Raw genomic sequence first — 19468 nt, 5'->3', positions numbered from 1 at the left:
ACAGTCGTGGTTTGAACTCACACACACACACACACTCACACACACACATACACATACACACATATACACACAGAAGTCATCACAAATGATTAAAAAGTAGCAGCAGACCAGTTTACCGCCCTTTGGTTTGGCGGTTAACCAGAATTGTTTAGATGGTTATCACCAGTAAATGAACGAGTCGATCGACAGAGTGTTAACGGAGCGGTGTTCTCTCTAGTTGGCATACCTCAGGGAGCAGAGCAGCCTGAAGAGAGGGCTGGCAGATGGAACCAGCGAAGTCAACCACAACTCTGAAAACACACCGAGCACTAATGGCAAGGTGAGGTTACTCAACAGCATGTGTGTGTGGAAGCCAAGTGGAGGCCACATGTATCACAAGTGTCTACCATCTGTTCGGTTAATTAAATTAAGTCATAACTAATTACATTAATTCAGGATATATATGCTATAATTTACTGTAATAGATATTTTTAAAGACCTTAAATCTGATGGAAACAAAACAACAAGAACTTTAAACAAATGATAATGAGCCTTAGTTCTACAGGTTGATAATACATGCATTAGCACATTTCTGCCCTGGCATGCACTGATTAACTGTGCAATGTGATCTACACACATGCACAGACAAGATGCAAAGGTGGGCTGGTGGAAACAGTCCAGGTTCCTGCTGACAGCTTGTTCTGCAGTAAAAACAGGGCTCCAGACTGCCACGAGACGGTCACACATGCCCCCATTTTCTGAGAGTGTGCGAATTAAAATTGCACATGGTCGTATAAATGCGAGTGCTTGATCATTATTCATTTTGATGCCTGTATTTTTATTTATTTTTTTTCCTTCTCTGCCTCAGTCGGTGTGACTTCCTATTACCGTGTTCCAAGATCAAACGGTCTGTAGGCGATTATTTTAAAAATCTAAATGAGTAGGAGGAGGAGGAGGAGGAGGAGGAGGAGGCAGGTGGAGAGGGAAGCCAATGAGAGGTCACGGCTCAGATTCAACTCTGAGCTGAGCTCCGTCTCCTTTAATATCACAACGTCATATCACAGTAGTATTTTTTAAATCTCCTAGTAAACCTAAAAGCATGTAGCGTACACGTCTCATTTCATTTCAGATATGTTTTATTGAGCCAGAGAAAATCACACATACAGTGAATTGTTGTATCAGTGCTCGTTTTCACAATAGGATTGTTAAATTAAATTAATATACATTCACATTGATAAAAACATGACATGAATGTATAAGGATTGTCCTTGAGATTTGAACTTTATCCAAGGTGAACAAGTGAAAGAGAAATAAAATAAAGAAATAAAAAAACAAATAAATTAATACAGTAATAATTTAATATTTACATTAGGTGAAATTTGAAAAATAAATGTGCACATGCTGAAAAATAAGGGAGAAAAGATTTGCATACAGTCTCTAACGGAGCGATTTGACCCTCAGTAAAATCATTTTGCTGCGTGATAAAACACTGACAGAAACAGAGTTCATCAGGTCAAAGTGAGAAATATCTATAAATGAGTTATTGTCATTTATTCCCATGATGCTCCTCTGCGCACGCAGACAGGCGTGTGAGTGAGTTACTATGGTTACCGTGACGCCCTGTGTCTGTTGCTCTGCAACTTTGTGATTATTAAATAAAAAGTTTTTAGGTTAGTTTGTCTTTAGAAAAATCAAGGATGTTATTGTACGTCATTACTGAAACGTAGAGAACTAATTTTACATTTTTGATTAACATAATCAAAGAAGAGGAAGAAGAAGCCTCAGAGCCTCCTTCATGAAGAAACAATCAATTTATGATTGATGGTGACACTGATGTCGTCTCTGCCAGTGTCATTGATAATGGAAGAATGTTGAATATCCTAATTGGCCATTTTGATACCATGTTCTGCCAAAAGAAAAGGTGCAACCAGTGAAAAAGTTAGTCTGGAGCCCTGTAAAATAATAGTATAACTAATGAAATAATAATCAAACTAATAAAATAATAATAAAACTAATACTAAAATAAATAATACTAATAATAAAACTGTGACATCAGGTCTGAGTGGTTGAGGAGCAGCAGGTGTAGCGTGAATGTGACTCTCTCTTTGTTTAATGGCGGTTTGTGCTGTTGTTTAACTGAAATGAGTTCTGTGAATCTAAAACGGTTCGTTCACCCACAGCGCTCCTCGGACGGTTCACTGAGTCAGGAGGAGGAGTCGGGACCTGGGTTCGGGAAGGTCGGCGAGCTCCAGGAAGTGGTGGACCGTCAGATGGCCGATCTGGGCCAGATGAAGGAGCGCATGGCCGCCATGGCGTCACGCATCAATGAGCTGGAGGAGGACCTCGACACGGCCAGAAAGGACCTCATCAAGTCTGAAGACATGAACACGCGGCTACAGAGAGACCTGAGAGAGGTGGGGAGGGCGGGAACTGTTTGTAACACAAAGTAAAAGCTTTAGGAGCATTTTTAGATGAATTTGTTTAAACAATTCCTTCATATAAAACAGATGTTTACTTTTGCAGCTTCAGATATTATTATGAGTCCTTCTCTTCCATATGAAGATGCAAAGTTCAGTGGACAGTCCGTTAGAGTGAGGATGCCACGATCACGTTTTCTGCTGCCGTTACTGATCATCTATGAGTGCGATCGGCCGATACCGATCGTTTTTGACATGCATTGCAGACGCCGTACGTTCTATCAGTCTCACACACTTTGTAAAAGCTCCACACGGACGACATGTTGTTTTGTTTTGGCCACACTACTCTCAGCCGCAGACACCCGAGTGTTAACCACAGGTGATCAGTAGTCAGACCACAAGGAGAGAGCACACTAATGCGTGTGTGTGTGTGTGTGTGTGTGTGTGTGTGTGTGTGTGTGTGTGTGTGTGTGTGTGTGTGTGTGTGTGTGTGTGTGTGTGTGTGTGTGTGTGTGTGTAGTCGGTGGCTCAGAAGGAAGATATGGAGGAGAGGATCACCACCCTGGAAAAGCGCTACCTGGCAGCTCAGCGGGAGGCCACCTCCGTCCATGACCTTAACGACAAGCTGGAGAACGAAGTGGCCAACAAGGACTCCCTCTTCAGACAAGTAGGCCCCATAAAAAAATAAGAAATCCCTATGAGTGTGATTGGTGTTTCCGTCTCCTCGTTGTCTGCCAGCAGGAATCGCCTGCAGTTTCTCTTTGGCAGTTTTCAGACTCCTGCTAATGAATTCCCTCTGTATTCACACACTGAGCAGCGCAGCGGGCTCTGAATGGGAAGCCTCGCAGACACTGGCTTGTCTCTTTACATGTACTCGCTGAGATGGAGATGTCTCTCTTCTCTTTTTGTCTGTCTTTGTGTCGTCATGAATGCTCTCTTCCTCACTTCCTTCCCTCCCCGCCCTGACCCGTCCCCACCGCCTGTCTCACTTTGTCTCCCTCTTTCTCTCCCGCCACTCTCTGCACCTTGTGGAACTGAAAGCAAAAAACCCAGAGGCGAGGACGATGCACAGACGAGTCTCTGACATGTTGGCTAATGACTGTTTGCTTTTGGTTGGTTTGTTGCAGACCGAGGACAGAAACCGGCAGCTCCAGGAGAAGCTGGAGCTGGCTGAGCAGAAGCTGCAGCAGACCATCCGCAAGGCAGAGACTCTGCCTGAGGTGGAGGCTGAGCTAGCTCAGAGGGTGGCTGCCCTCACCAAGGTATCAGCACCTGTTCACTTTTCCATTCAGACATTCAACCTGGTGGATTTAGGATTTTATAATAGACTTGAAAAGTCAACATTAAAATGTTGAGTCATCAGAGGTTTTTTAAAATCCTGAACCTTGATATGTGAATATGAACTGACTAAAACTCCCATTACTTCCAACTACGTTCTACACATTATACAATCAGGGCTATTAGATCAGTTCCTTTACAGTGAAACAGCGAGGAGCTCCCAGAGGAAGCCACTGGGGAAGCCATTGTTTATGTTGCTCCAAATATCCACAGGGAACTATTTTTAGAGATTCAGCCTGTGTTTTTATCCATTTATAGTTTGAGCCTTTGTCTTGGACGATGCTGCTGCTGAACTTACATCTCGGCGCCTTTATTAGCAGCTCAACTTTCACTTTTTGAGGTTTTCCTTTGTCTAGGAAAAAATAACAAAATCTAATCAATATTCTGGACGTAACAGTGATTCCTTGAACTAATTGAAGGCAGAGTTTAAGAAAAACTGAGCTTGTTAAAGAAATTTAGGCAAAAATTTGATAAAAATTCGATAACAGCTTTAAAAGTTTAACAGGAATGTGTTTCAAACAGTTTTTATTTATACAATAATATCAAATTATGACACTATTATTACACTTGGTTTGTGTTGTTGCTAACCTCAACTTTTTATTGAGACGTAATGACATTGGATGGATAAAATCGACATTATAACTAGCTAGTTAAGTTAATTAACTCAAATGAAACTAACCGGCTGTGTCATGATGGACGTCCACTGTTTAACTCGTTTAACTTATTCTCATCTGAGTCTTTTGTGTTGCGATGTCACATGCTGATTTAGATATTGTAGCATTTAGAAAATATCCAAACTGTACATAAAGTTTACATTTTCTTTAGTAAAATATCTTAACACCTGTTTTAGAAGTGATTACATTTCAGACCGTGTCTTTTTGCCCCCTCTTTTTCAGTCTCACATCCCATCTGAGCTGTTTCCTCCATGCACTTTTAATGATCCTGACCCTTAACCCACACAGTTGTGATATAAAACATGGCAGAGAGACAGACTTAGAGATGCCTTGGTGTGTTTAATATCACCTCCATGCAGTTTCCAAGGCATCCACATAACTGATCCGGTCTTGTTTCCACCCTCTTCTACTTGAGCATATTGTTCCTCCTCTCACACAGCATGATGTCTGTCTGTCCTCCTGCTCCGACAACCATCATTAAACTCATGTTCCATTTTTGAATGTGTGTCTGTTTTCTCCCTCTAGCCACTGTGTTTAATCGTGTTCATGTTAAACCAACACTGTATTCTCTCCTCTGTCTGTCTGTCTATCTGCATGTCTGTCTGTCTGTCTGTCTGTCTGTCTCTCTGTGGTCTCCATGCTGCTCCTTCCACCTCCCTGTCAAACCCCCTAGTGTGTTCTGTGTGGCTCTAAAGGCTCTAAGACTCAGAAGAAGGTAGACCAGTTTTATTCACAGAGATAGACCTGTCCGCTCAGAAACTGGGAAACTCCAGCTCTGTTTCTGAACTTAACCAGAGCAACAGGAACTAGTGGCGCTGTTTACATTTCCAGAACTACTGAAGAAATAAAAATCTGATCTGCTTTCTTTAAAATAGCAAAGAAATCCAATTATTTCCACTGAATTTCAATCAGGGGTGGACAGTAACAAAGTACTTTTACTTTGAAGCAGAGCTTTTTAGTCAACGGAATGAATTATTATTTTATTTTGAAAATGTGATGTGAGAAAAACCAATCACAGCCGCCTCCTCCACTGTCAGCCATGTTTGAACCTGTCAGTGTCTGAACGATGGAGATGAGGCAGAAGATTCTTCACCAGAGTCTGATCTGAAGTCTGTGTTTGAAGGTTTAGAAATAAAGGAAGATTCATTTAGTTTGAAATATTTGCTGCGTTTACCACGACCAGACTTCATCACTGACTAAAAAAATTTGCCACCCAACTTGAGAAAGCACGTTGAGATATGTTAACGTTTATTTAATTCCAGATAAACTTTTAAGTTTAAAGTAGTTGTTGTTTTTATGCTTTGGTTGGTCAGATCCCATTAGGTTGGTCAAGAGTCATTAGGTTCTGTAAATGTGGAACAATACAACAACAAGAATGTTGAATACTTCAGTGTTTTTCTCCAGTACTTATTCTAAAGTAAAACACTGACTGAACAACTTGTACTGGAGTAATATTTGACCGGGAGGATCTATACTGTGACTCCAGTAATGGAGCTGTGTACTTTGTCCGCCTCTGATTTCAGTGGTATTTTATCCCTTACGTGTGAAGTGCCTGGTTAAGCGCAGTGCCAGACTAGATGTTAAAGTGGTAGTATGTTATGAAGCCTGATACCTGGTCCTGTCCCGGCCTCCTCAGTCTGCTTGTGTGTTCTGCTGTAGGTTCTGGTGAGCTGTGTTGATCAGTACTTCATGCCGCTGCCTCTCCTTCTTTTTCTCAAACACATGATAAAAAGAAAAAATGTTTGGTATCTAACACAAACAGGAAGCACCAGCTGATTTGCTCAAAGCCCGTTAGAGCTACTAGAAAACTGGAACAGGAAGTGTCGCAGACAGATGTTTACCACTCCATTGGTTCTGACATGAAAACGAGCCAATAGACTGATAGTATCTGCTGCGCACACATTATGTTTCTCAACATATCTAATTGCAGATGAAATATGGGATTAAATGTTTTTTGAGTCAGTAATCCACATAAACACGTCTGTAGTCGAATGTAGAATCTGGATGAATTTCCCTGTTCTGTGGTAGAGGTGCATTGTGGGACGTACCGGCTGCTTTTTTGTTTTTGTTTTGTTGGGTTGTGCTACTTTGCTCTCCTCTCCTGAAACAGATGATTTTACATCCATATTCTATAGATACCATATGTACCGGGCTGTTGGTGGGGTTTACTCCAGCTTGATTTGCAGGACCTGGTTTACCCAGACCTTTCCTGAGCCAGGTCCTTCTCCAGGATGGTTGACCAGACATTGTGGAGGGGAGATCAAAGCTAGCCTAGCTTTAGAGACACTCTCATTAGCTCACATACAAGATAAATAAAAGAAAAGATAAAGGTTTTTGTGTCATTGTTCCTTATTTTCAGGCAGAGGAGCGTCACGGTAATGTGGAGGAGAGGCTGAGGCAGCTGGAGACTCAGCTGGAGGAGAAGAACCAGGAACTGCTCAGGGTGAGAAAGAGGGAAGAGCAGGAATCTGCTGCTGTTACAGTGGACCGAGTGCTCAGTTTTACTGCTACTAATAGTCTTCGGCGACGTCCACACGACTATGTTTTCATTTTAAAACTAAAACGTTCTCCGTCCATATTATCAACTCGTGAACTCACAAGTTTGTGCTCAACAGTTCCTTTAACTTTCTATCAGCATTCACTTTCCTGCTCCAGACAATCTGACCAATCAGAGGAGGGAACGTTCTCACCTGGTTTGTGATGATGTATTTTGATTCACTTTAATTTTTCTCTGTGTGAAAACAAACGGAACCTACAAGTTTACAAACTCATCAACTGAATCGGAGCAGAGCAAACAAACTGTAGGTGTGAAAACACCCTAAAGCACAATCCCAGAGTTTTCAAAATAAAACACAACCCCAGAGTTTTCAAAATAAAACACAACCCCAGAGTTTTCAAAATAAATCGGGTGCAGCAGAGTTTCCAAAATAATTTGTTAGGTGTTTGTAAACTCTGGACTCAGGACGGCAGGAGTAAACGCGACAAAAGAGATGCGTTGTTAAACTAATGCTCTTGTTCTGCTCACGTAGGCACGACAGCGGGAGAAGATGAACGAGGAGCACAACAAGCGTCTGTCTGAGACGGTGGACAAGCTCCTGTCAGAGTCCAACGAGAGACTCCAGCTCCACCTCAAAGAGAGGATGTCTGCGCTGGAGGACAAGGTGATTCACCGGTGCAGCGACGGTTTACAGGTGGAATCTAGGAACTCGTTCTAAAGTCGGCGTGACGAGGACACTGTGCTCTTAACCTTATAAGTATTTGCTGTTGTCCGCTGCGGGTGTCTCTGACATCGTCTGTCATGGTGGAGGGTTAGAAGCTCAGGTAATGTTTGTTTCCCAGTGTGTCAGCTTGTGTCTGTCTCTCCTCAGAACGCCCTGATTAGAGAACTGGACCACACCAAGAAGCTGATCGAGGAGTCTCACCATGAGAAGGTGAGGGATCCGTTGAAGTATCAAGTGTTTCTGCTGCTACTTTGGCTTGTTTTTCTCTTTTATTTGAAATATTAGCAATTGTGGCTTTTTTACCTTTAGGGGTGTTTCTTCACCAGATGACTAAGATGTGTAAATTTCCTCCGCTACAGGAGCAGCTTCTGATCCAGATTGAGACCATGAGGGCGGAGAATGAGCAGGGTCGGAGCAGGAGCAACTCTTTACTACATGGGTAAGCAGTCCGGCCCGTGGGAGAATACGCCTCCAAATATCACGTTGTCTTTAGAGCCTCATTCCTGCGCGACCGTTTGAGCCAGAGACGTTTCTCCTTAAACTACATGGCGCTTTCTAACTTTGTCTGACCTCCATCGAGACACTGACATTAAAAGTTATGGAATATTTGGATTAGTTTCACCGTTTGTCTGGGGCATTGCTGCTCTCCCTCTCTCCCTCTCTCTCTCTCTCCCTCTCTCTCTCTCTCTCTCTCTCTCTCTCTCTCTCTCTCTCTCTCTCTCTCTCTCTCTCTCTCTCTCTCTCTCTCTCTCTCTCTCTCTCTCTCTCTCTCTCTCTCTCTCTCTCTCTCTCTCTCTCTCTCTCTCTCTCTCTCTCTCTCTCTCTCTCTCTCTCTCTCTCTCTCTCTCTCTCTCTCTCTCTCTCTCTCTCTCTCTCTCTCTCTCTCTCTCTCTCTCTCTCTCTCTCTCTCTCTCTCTCTCTCTCTCTCTCTCTCTCTCTCTCTCTCTCTCTCTCTCTCTCTCTCTCTCTCTCTCTCTCTCTCTCTCTCTCTCTCTCTCTCTCTCTCTCTCTCTCTCTCTCTCTCTCTCTCTCTCTCTCTCTCTCTCTCTCTCTCTCTCTCTCTCTCTCTCTCTCTCTCTCTCTCTCTCTCTCTCTCTCTCTCTCTCTCTCTCTCTCTCTCTCTCTCTCTCTCTCTCTCTCTCTCTCTCTCTCTCTCTCTCTCTGTGTTTACTGATCGATTCTCATCCACATTCTTGGCCAGTGACGTTGACACTCACATCACTCAATTCTACATTCCTATCGGCTGTTTTGTTCTGAGCTCAGAGTGAGGAGAAGTTGTAGCTGCTCCAGAGAAGGAGAATAAATCAAGAGCGTATAAAGATAGAAACTTCGAATCACCTCTAGAACAATCCAAACAGACATGTCCAACTTCCTGTGTTTCTTTATTATGGTTTTCACAGTTTTTATCTATCAAATATGGAAGTTTTATGGGCTATTAACCTGTATTATACTGTACTGAAGTCTTTATTGAGTGACATGTATAATTAGCTGAGGTTGTGCTGATTCTGAATCTGTGCAGCACTCGGTGAAACTTTTAAAAACTTAATTAGGAAAAACACAAAGGTATGAAAACACGTACCTCTATGATGTCATGTCTCATGTTTTCACAGACGGTCTCAGCTGGGCAGCACTCCAGATTTCAGGTATCCAGTGTCGGCCTCCTCAATGATGGACAGTAACTCAGACCATTACGGCAGCGCTCTGGTGCTGAGGAGACCTCAAAAGGGACGAGTGGCCGCGCTCCGGGACGAGCCATCCAAGGTGAGTTGTATTATTAATTATTATATTATAAAACTATAAGATTTGAGGCTTTATAGTTGATCATTTAATTTTTAAAGAATGCACCAGTCAGATCAGTCAGTGCAGATTCAGCTCCTCGTGATTTATCCTGACATTTTAACAGTTGCCTGGCATCATTCAATGAAATTAAAAAGTGAGACCTTAAAGTAAGTGAAATAATGTTTGTCCAGGCTTGAAGAGATTAAACATGTAGAAACTTATCTCAGATTCGCTGGATGGAGGTTTTTATTATATTTTTGTGTTGTCTTCCTCGTAACACGTGCTGCCTTTTCTTTACCTTCGTCCTTCCTCCACCTGTTTCAGTCTAATGTTTGACTTCTCTCTGATTTTCTTCTTCTCCGTTTGTCTCTTTGCTTCCACTCTGGACATCAGCGACATGTAAGTCAGTGTGGTGGAGACAGCAGTGACGGTTATTTGTGTCCGAGTGGTGCATTAAACATCCAGCTAACTGTTTTATCTCTTGTCACTTCTCCGGCCTTTTTATCCCTTTTCTGCTTTTTCTGACTCGTACATCTCCTCCTCCGTTCTCTCTCTCTCCCCCTCCCTGTTTCACACCTGTGTGCGTTCATCCAGGTGCAGACTCTTAATGAGCAGGAGTGGGAGCGCATGCAGCAGGCCAATGTGCTGGCGAACGTGGCCCAGGCCTTTGAGAGCGACATGGACGCCTCGGACCTCGAGGAGGACCGAGAGACGATCTTCAGCTCGGTGGACCTGCTGTCCCCGGGTGGCCAGGCAGACGCACAGACCCTCGCCTTAATGCTACAGGAGCAGCTGGACGCTATCAACAATGAAATCAGGTACCGGCAGCTGCGCAGCCGCCAGAGCGAGCCCAACAAAACCCTGCTTCATTTAACCTTACATCTCGCATTTTCATTTTCACTTCCTCTCCTGCAGGATGATCCAGGAGGAGAAGGAGAGCACGGCGATCCGGGCAGAGGAGATTGAGTGCAGGGTGGGCAGCGGCGACAGCCTGGGAGGACGTTTCCGCTCCATGAGCTCCATCCCTCCGTCACTGTGTGCGGGCTCCTCGTTGGGCGGCTCCCCCCCAGGCTCTGGTCACTCCACCCCCAGACGCATCCCCCGCAGCCCCAACAGAGAACTGGACCGCATGGGTGTCATGACCTTGGTAACACGTCCTTTCCTCTCACATGTTTCCCAGAGCACATTTAACTCACTGTTTGAAACAGCCATCACTTAGTGTTGGTCTCTGATGTTATATAAATCTGAATAAGTCAGAATTATTCTTTCTTTATAATTGTTTTCATTGTGGTTTGTCGTCTTTTTGTTTGTCTATTTATTCTTTAACACTTTGGCCTCTTTGTGTTATAAATCTCTTCACTGTGATTCATGTACTAATATTCCCTGTGTATGTATGACAGTGTGTAACCATGTGCATATGTAACTGCCCCCTGCCTGTAGCAGTATTGCTATGACCCCTACATCATCCAGAGCTCCCTCTCCCAGCAGACCCTAACGTACCTGCCCTATGGTGCAACTGGCTTCAGCCCCCCCCCTCAAGCCTTTAGCTATGCACCCTACTTCCAGGTACCTCTCTCCACAGCTTCCCCTCCTCCCCTCCTCGGGTGGGTGCAGTCTGCCACTTCCTCTCTGCTCCCTTCCTTCTGACATCTTGACTACAGCATCACAGTGACGACATATTCTCATGCAGGAAGAACAAACATGTAGCTAAGAGAGATTATATTATTTTATGAACAGAATTTACAGAAGGTGGTTCAAACGTTATTGATCATTAATGGAAAAGGAAAAGATGATTAACAAGAAGAAAGGAATAAACAACGTTGTGAAAAGAGCGAAGATCATCCTGGTTTACATGTAAATGTTTGAACAGTGAGTTGAAAGCGACGCACCTTTCAGCTGGGAACCAGGATTCCCTTTTATGGTTAATGCTAGCAGAACAGAAACAGTGTTGTTTTGGTTTAGGAGCTCGAAAGATCACGCCCCCTCTCTGCACCTGTGAGCTCCTCCTGCTCACCTGTGTACCTGCGGCTGCTCGGAGCTGCTGTGGTTTGTTTTGGGCCGCAGGTAATGTCGTCTGCTGTCGTCGCCTGTTGTGCAGTCACCTCGTCTCGATTTACTCAACACAGCATTAACAAATCCGATAAAGAACAAAGATACTGGAGCCTGCCTTCAGTGTTTCTGTGAGGCCCAGCTCAGACGTTTACATTCTTCTCAACCCCTCCCCTGTGTGCAGAAACACACACAATCAAGTTTAAAAAAACGGTGAGCTGGGGTGGAAATTTGGATTCCCTGGGCCACTGTTTTTCCTGTTAACACTGGAGCTGGCATTACTCATCTGTCAGTCCTTCAAGGAATCTTGATCTTGCGATTTGCAGGAATTGATTCAAGTTGAAGCAGAATCTGCATCTGTTCAGCCCTTTCAAGATTTCCAGGGGGGAAAAAAAAGGTCGTCAATCACTGCCCCCCCCCCCCTTCCATTAATGTGTCATGTTTGTTGGTGAAAAAATAAAGCTGTCATGCACTGGCTTGACTGCAGAGCAGTTATTGTAGTGAAAAGGTCATGAAGTTTATTGAAGTTTATTGAAGCGGGGCACAGATGTGAAAGGAGTGCTGGTCAGAAAAACAACTGTCCGTTGTGTTTCTGGTTTGAATCTCTGCTCAGTAACTGTCACGTCTGTATTTTAAAGCATCAGTGAAACCAGACGTCAGAATGTTTTGATTCCTGAATAAGAATCTCTGGAAAGAAAAAGAACATTTTGGGTGATTAAATTAATTTTTTGCTCGCCCACTCAATTTCCTCTTCCTGTTTCCCTTTTATAGCTCAGTAATCTCTTCCTCGCCGTGGCCTCACCGTGTCAGTTGAGGAAAGGAAATGAGTGATTAGGTATTTTCCCCCCCGGGGGCAGGAGAAACTCCCACAGAAATGTGGCACGCTGATGGTTTATTTGCTCTGCTAATGCCAGGCCTGTGAGGAATGCAGCGCGGAAAAAAAATTCCTCTCGCTTTTAAGGTGCGCAGTGGAAAAAATGACGAGAGCAGCTCCGCTTTATGAAGTCAGGTGTCGCACTGCCAAGCGTTTAATATCACATAAAGCAAAAGCAGCCGCATAACTTTGAAGCTAGCGAGCTCATAGCACTGTGCGCTGTGATGTTAATCAGAAGTGACCGTCGAGCTGCTCCGCTGCCTCCCCGCTCGATTAGTCAAATAAACGTCATGGAGACTTTTTCTGCTGAGATATTAGAGCTAGTGTAAAAGTCTGTCCCTCTGATTTCCTGAATGTCCTTGAACTAGGCTGCACCCATCCCACCTCGTCCTGACCCAACTTCCAGCGTGGTTGTTTTGCAGTGTCTCCTGCTCAGGTCGTGCTGCTGCAGACTTTCTTTTCTCAGGAATTGCACGTCTTCACTGCACAATTAAAACTGACAGTTCTTCTGTGTGTGTGTGTGTGTGTCAGTTTCAGGGTAAATGGGTAAATGTATATCTTTGCTGTGATCTCCTGCTGTTCTGTGTGTGTGTGTGCATGGCTTGGTTTCACTGCTGGTCTGTTGTGTGTCTTCACTAACTGCTTTTCTCCTCTCTCCTTTTTTGCCATGCTTCAGCCTAGTGACCTGCGCAAGCACCGCAGGAAGGTAAACTAGAGACCTGCTGTACTGGCCTCTGTCAGCTGCCTGTCACCCCCCCCCCCCCCCCCCCGACTGTAATCCACAATGTTCAGCTTTAGTTTCTCTATGCCGTCCCACAGTTCACCACCCAGTAAACATTACACTGCTGCATAAACTGTCAAAGATCCTCTTGAAACACACAAAGATGTTGTGATAGAATCATTAGAGCCTGTGATGGTCACTGGTGAGACATGAACGAGTTTGCCTCGGTGCTTTGGCATCAAGTTGGTGTTTTGGTACTTTAATTTACTTTCAGGATTTTATCCATGAATCCTTTTCATCTGCTGCAGCTTCGACCGACAGGATGAGAAAATTAACTCTGTAGCAAAAGCTAAAGATTAGCCGGACATAACGCTAAGTACTAGGCTCAACAGATTTCTGATGTTACCTGCTCAGAAGTCTTGATTCTTTGCATTTACGGTTTTGCTTCCACAATAGAGTCATAAAAACTTTTTTTTGTTTTTGCCGCAGCGTTGATCACATTCGTTCTCTGCTGCAACGTCAGCAGCGTTAATTCTTCTAGGTGTCTCTGCATCTTATTTTCCTTTTTGGAAGTAAATAATTCAGCTGCACCTGGTATTTACTCTGAGCTGTAGTATTGATATAGAAGCTGCTCGGAGCATAAAGCATATCTAGTGTAACGTCAGTGAAACAGCTTCTATTTAATTTATTATGTGTGTGCAGAATAAAGTGTGTCGTGGTCTGTACAGAGTAAAATGATCCACCTCACTAACGTGTTTCTCCCGCTGTTACACAGTCTGCTCAGGATGACAAGGCCACCATCCGATGTGAGACGTCACCCCCCACCACTCCACGCTCCATGCGTCTGAACAGAGACGCAGGACACGCCGCCAGCCACGAGGACATCAGAGACATTCGAGGGTGAGACCTGCGCCCGTCTCACTCCCTGGTTTGTCTTCTGTCTCTCTTCTCTCTCCATCTAATCGCTCGCCCTTTGCTCCCACAGTCTGGTCGGCCTGCAGGACGGCCAGGGTAGTAACCCCAGCAGCAGTAACAGCAGCCAGGACTCGCTCAACAAAGCTGCCAAGAAGAAGAGTATCAAGTCTTCCATTGGACGCCTCTTTGGAAAGAAGGAGAAGGGCCGACCCAGCATTCCCGGCAAGGACTCCCCCAGCCAAGGTCAGACACTAGGCATGTTTATGTGTGCGTCATGCCTCCAGTATCGCTGTTCCCGGCCGTATCAGAGCTGAACGAGGTGTTTGTTTATGTTCCCAGCTGGAACTCCTGAGGCAGAGAGCTCTCCTAAGGAAGGCTTAGGAATGGGCACCCTGGGGGGCCCCGCAGAGAAGAGCCGGAAGCTGCAGAAGAAGTAAGTGTCTTCCCGACAGATCCCCGACACTCAGCTGTTTCCACAGTTAGAGGGATAGCTGTGGTTATTAGACGTGGCGTCGTGTGAGGTAGTCATGCATAGTCAGTGTGTTACATGCGGTAGATTCAGTGTAGAGGAGCAGCAGGAGGACCAGAGTGATGAGCTGCTGTGGGCGGGGCCAACAGGAGAAACATGTTTTAGACACTTTTAAAAACACCCAGTGAAACAATCCAACATCTGTTTAAATGTATGATTCATGTAGAATATTTTCAGCTCTTTCTCTTCCCGTGAAAATATCTCTTTCCTTTGGAACTATTCCATTTTTCCACTGCTGAACTACCATATTCCTACTTACTGATTAACTCAGCTGAACTGAGGCTGCGGCATAATGTATGTACACGGTGTCATCTATTTAATTACATTTAAATACATTTTGGCACTACATTTTCATCAACCGCTGAACTACAGTATTCCTACGCACAAGTGCACCCATAGTGTGCGCTGTATTACGCCGCAGCCGCGGGTCAGCTGAGTGAATCAGAAAGAGCTAAACTTTTTGAAAATGCTCCTATTATATCCAGCCTCTTGCCCTCCCATCGCCCCACCCAACACCTCCCTTTTTACCCTATGGGCTCTTATTCTTAAGGAACTGTGCTGACAATATTGACAAATATGATTAATAGTTAAAACAGACGGGAAGATAAAAATCTTCTACATGAAGCTTCATTTAAACAGATATTGGATTGTTTCAGTGGCGTTTTCAAAAGTTTCTAAAACAGCTGGTGCACCGGTCCTCCTGCTGCTCCTGGAGACTGAATCTACTGCAGGTCACACACTGACTGGACATGACGACCTCACACGACGCCACGTCTAATAACCCCAACCACCCCTTTAATATAAACGGAGAATGATGTTTAAACAGGATGTGATGACACCCTGTTGTACAGCATGTCTTTACTGGAGTACAGTGTTGATAATGTAAATGTCTGAGTGTTGTTGTGGGCTCAGGCCTGGCTCACACGCTGCCTCCCTGCCACCTGGCTCACGCTCACTCCTATCAGCTCATCCTCCTTCCACTCCACACCCAGTCATTTCCACTGCCCCCCCACCCCCACCCCCACCCCTCCCCCCTACAAAGATTTTTATGTTTTTTCCTTCGCTCTTACTTTTGTGAAACGTTTTGCCAACACCATAAATGTTGTTTTGCTTCCATGTAGCTCTTAAATTAGCATCAATTCATTCTTTCTCTTTATTGTTTTGCCAACCTCCCTCTTTTTTTTTTTTCTTTTTTTTTTTTTTACCATCCCCTTCTCATTCCATGTGTAGTCCAAAGACAGGGTAAGTTGGTTCATATTGCTTTTGCTTTGCCTTTTATCTTTCTTCCTTCACTCGGCTTCACATTGACCTCACCAATAACTGAGGACCCCGAACAAATGTCCCTCTGAGTGTCTGATGGCTTTTCCACGCTGCTCTTTGCCCTGCTTTCCACAGAGGAGCTTAACTAACAGGAATGTGTGTGTGCTGATTTTTAGTGAGTGGCAAATTTTCCTTCCCGGAGCATGAAGTTCTGCACTACAACTACAGGAAAGATACTTAATGGAAGAATTCAACCTATTAGTTTTGTTTTTGTCTGTAAGTTTGAAAACGTCAGACAACACACTTCAGCAGAATCAGTGTGTTGTTGCTAATTGAAGCAGCAACAACATTGTTTTGACCATCTGTTAATCTTTTATAAAGGCAGATCTGCCAAACACAGGATGGGTGTCCCACAGCCCCATCTAGTGGCCAACCACAGTAGTTTTCCTCATTTTACAGCATCAGCTAAATTCATTTGTTTCCATGGTAATGAACCTCCAAACATCCCCACAAACCTCCCGGACTAATGTCTCTGTTCCTTTATTACAAACTGAGAATGTGCATGAAACCAACGAACGACATGTAGAAAGCTACTGCAAGAGTTTCTCTGTCCTTCCCTCCGTGCATGTCATAGCACCTGCAGTTGTAGAGGAATGCGTCCGCACTGTGGACTTTGTAAGTGGACTCTCAAAGCACTGGTTCTGGGAGAAAACCTAACTGACTAATAAAGTCCCTCGGTCCTGAAGCCCCTGGCTGTGACCCAAAGTCATCTCCCGGCGGCTGAACCAAAGACCCATCTGGTTGAACCTGGGCAGTTCAGGCTTGAAAAAGGCAGAGGAGGTTTTAAATTTCTGTCGAAGGTTTTCCAGATGAGTTCGTCTCTGAGTCTTCCTGGGTGTCAATCTCTGTTTTCTCTCAAACTCCTGCTCTCTGCTCTGACTGTGCATGTCGGTCGGCGTCTTGCGGTTTGTGTACGTGTGTGTTCAAAAGGTGGATTTGGTCGAGTGCATATTGGGAGTTTATGACGGGCTCTGTGGTTTTGGGGGTGTGGCTACCGTTTGGGTTTTTGGGCAAAGTCTTAGTGCGTATCGGCTTTAATTTTTAATTTTGTGTCTCAGGCATGAATTACTGGAGGAGGCTCGGCGGCAGGGCCTGCCGTTCGCCCAGTGGGACGGACCGACTGTTGTGGTTTGGTTGGAGGTACGACACAGACGCAGCTGATCTGAAACTAGTAAAATATCTATTATTAATCTATTATTCACTGGTTGCACCGTCTCTCCTCTGAGCAGCTGTGGGTGGGGATGCCAGCCTGGTACGTGGCGGCGTGCCGTGCCAACGTGAAGAGCGGAGCCATCATGTCGGCGCTGTCGGACACGGAGATCCAACGGGAGATCGGAATCAGTAACCCGTTACACCGTTTGAAGCTCCGCCTGGCCATCCAGGAAATCATGTCTCTGACCAGCCCCTCTGCCCCGCCCACCTCAAGAACGGTATCTATCTGTTTTCACGTTCACGAAACACACACACGTAGCTGTTTGTCTCCTCAATATCACCTGTTTGAGCATGCATTAACATTTAACCAATTTTATATTTAACATTTACTAATGAGGGGATCAAATTGTTGCTTCATTCTTTTGCTAACAACGATAACGACAAATGAACGAGCACTTCTTGATTTTCTCTCTCCATCCCATTCTCTTGTCTGTCCTCAATCGCTCCTCCCTCCTTGCGCTCTTCTCTCACCTGTGATTGGGGGGTGTCACATGATCAGACCACAGGAAATGTTTGGGTCACTCACGAAGAAATGGAAAGTTTGGCAGCCACGCCTCCCACGGTTAGTCTGTCCTGATTGGCTCGACAGCGGTGGCTCCTCGCGTCTGTGGTGACAGTCGAGGCTCGTTCCAAGTTTCCTTTAGGACAGTCGGACCTCACTCATTGACCACATATATTAATGTATATAATAACATTACACATGTTATTGTTGTTGATCACTTCAGTATTTATCTAAAATATTACATCACACAAAATCTGACTCACAAGGAAACTTGGAAAAAGCCTTATTGTGATTTTTCTGTCCTAGTTGGTCTTTTGCTTTAGGCTTTATAAACCGTGTGTGTGTGTGTGTGTGTGTGTGTGTGTGTGTGTGTGTGTGTGTGTGCGCGCGTTTACATTAGCTAGTTTTGTGTGTGTTTGTGTGTTAGCTGTGTAGTTGGTTTAAAACAGCTGTTTCTAAAGGTTCGTTTTGTTTTGTTGACAGTTTGATGTTTGAAACAGTCAGAACATCACACTGCCATCTTCATGTCCTTATTTTATTTTATTCTTTAGATCTAACACTACCATGTACTAGGTTTGAGCAATATGACGACATTTACTGTGAAACAATTTAAATTTGTCTAATCGTTTATACCTTGGTAGCTTCTTTGAATCAGTGTGATGCAGTAATCTGATTTTTTTTTTTCAATTTGTCAAAAAACTGACAAAGTTTCACAGTTTGTAGAACAGAATAGAGAAAGTCTTGTACACAACGATCCTCGGAGCGTTCCTCCTGATCTGTGCAAACAATAAAAACAAGAAGAAGAAACACAAAAGGAAACAATGAGGATCTCGCACTTAGAATATGAAAAGAAAAAGTGCTTTGGGTAGTTACATTTATCTGTTTATCAAAATCTAAAATGAAATACCAGTAACAACTTCATCCATATACACACTCCCACAATGATAATGTTTTTATTTCCTCTTTATTAATTATTAATTTGTGTGTTGTTCTGTTACTGTGAATGATATTTTCCACATGAAGCTGCTCTAACCTCCCAGCACTGCTGCATCACTAACCCCCCGCCTGTCTTCTCTTCTCACCATGCTGTCACTCTAACCATGCTAACACCAGGAGGATGACGAGGGCAGCTGGGCCCAGGTTTGCACACGCCCCCCCCCCCAAAAAAAAACCACCTGCTCACCTTCTGACTCTACTGTTCTTAACACCAGCTTTTACTCCGTTTATTCTTTTTAAAAAATAACCTCTCACAGTAGATGTCACAGTTTTCCCTCTGTATTTATTTCCAGATGTTTTTCACTAAGTTTGCTTCCACACTGAACACGTTTGGTGGTTTGGTCAGATTGTGCAGTTTTATTTTGGTTTATTTGAACAGTAGAAACTACAGTGAATACTGACCTGAAGTACTGGACCTCTGTTCTCTTTGAATAAGACCGTCATGCTGTTTGGAATATGTCATCTAAAACATCTGTAGGAAAAAACTGCAAAAGGACAAACAGTAGTATGAACAAAGATAACCTCTCCTTGTGATGAATATTATTAATCAAAATGTATCCCTTTTAATATGGTTTAACTCCAATTAAAGTGAATAATAAATAAAACCCCATAATTCTAATTGAAATAAGCCAATGAGCCAATCTGTGGAGGAGGGGATTCGAACCATCTTAAGAACGGCAGGTAAAGGACAAAGCAAAGGTGATCCCTGTCTCCTAAAGATCATGTTGGCAGCAAATAAAAAAGCCATTACAAAATACTGGCTTCAGAAAAACTGTCCCACTGCTGGACTCTTTATCAGTATTGTGAAACATCTGCATCTTCGAGAACGACTGAGTCCGAACGACTCCAAAAAGAACTGTGAGAAAAACGATGTGAAACATGGTGTTTATTTACAGAAATATAAGTGTTGCATGTGACGTGATCTTAGCCACTAGAAACGCT

The 19468-nt window shown here is 44.0% G+C and overlaps 1 protein-coding gene across 1 annotated transcript in view; it reads left to right on the top strand.

The window, feature by feature from the left end:
• Window positions 1-19468, top strand: part of ppfia1 (PTPRF interacting protein alpha 1) — a 43983-nt gene that overhangs the window by 19376 nt on the left and 5139 nt on the right. The window contains exons 6-24 of the mRNA XM_022750257.1: window positions 218-319; window positions 2160-2393; window positions 2917-3063; window positions 3524-3658; window positions 6768-6851; window positions 7438-7569; window positions 7777-7839; window positions 7989-8068; window positions 9240-9390; window positions 10003-10226; window positions 10324-10555; window positions 13008-13037; window positions 13828-13952; window positions 14038-14210; window positions 14307-14400; window positions 16875-16956; window positions 17046-17246; window positions 17528-17590; window positions 18644-18670. Of these exons, the coding sequence (XP_022605978.1) occupies window positions 218-319; window positions 2160-2393; window positions 2917-3063; window positions 3524-3658; window positions 6768-6851; window positions 7438-7569; window positions 7777-7839; window positions 7989-8068; window positions 9240-9390; window positions 10003-10226; window positions 10324-10555; window positions 13008-13037; window positions 13828-13952; window positions 14038-14210; window positions 14307-14400; window positions 16875-16956; window positions 17046-17246; window positions 17528-17590; window positions 18644-18670 (2379 nt within the window). The remainder of the gene's footprint in view (window positions 1-217; window positions 320-2159; window positions 2394-2916; window positions 3064-3523; window positions 3659-6767; window positions 6852-7437; window positions 7570-7776; window positions 7840-7988; window positions 8069-9239; window positions 9391-10002; window positions 10227-10323; window positions 10556-13007; window positions 13038-13827; window positions 13953-14037; window positions 14211-14306; window positions 14401-16874; window positions 16957-17045; window positions 17247-17527; window positions 17591-18643; window positions 18671-19468) is intronic.

The sequence above is a fragment of the Seriola dumerili genome, unplaced genomic scaffold, assembly GCF_002260705.1.
Source record: "Seriola dumerili isolate Sdu_G_001 unplaced genomic scaffold, Sdu_1.0 BDQW01000012.1, whole genome shotgun sequence".
Classification (NCBI taxonomy): domain Eukaryota; kingdom Metazoa; phylum Chordata; class Actinopteri; order Carangiformes; family Carangidae; genus Seriola; species Seriola dumerili.
The sequence above is the reverse complement of the archived record's forward strand: the minus strand, read 5'-3'. Positions and strand labels throughout refer to the sequence as shown.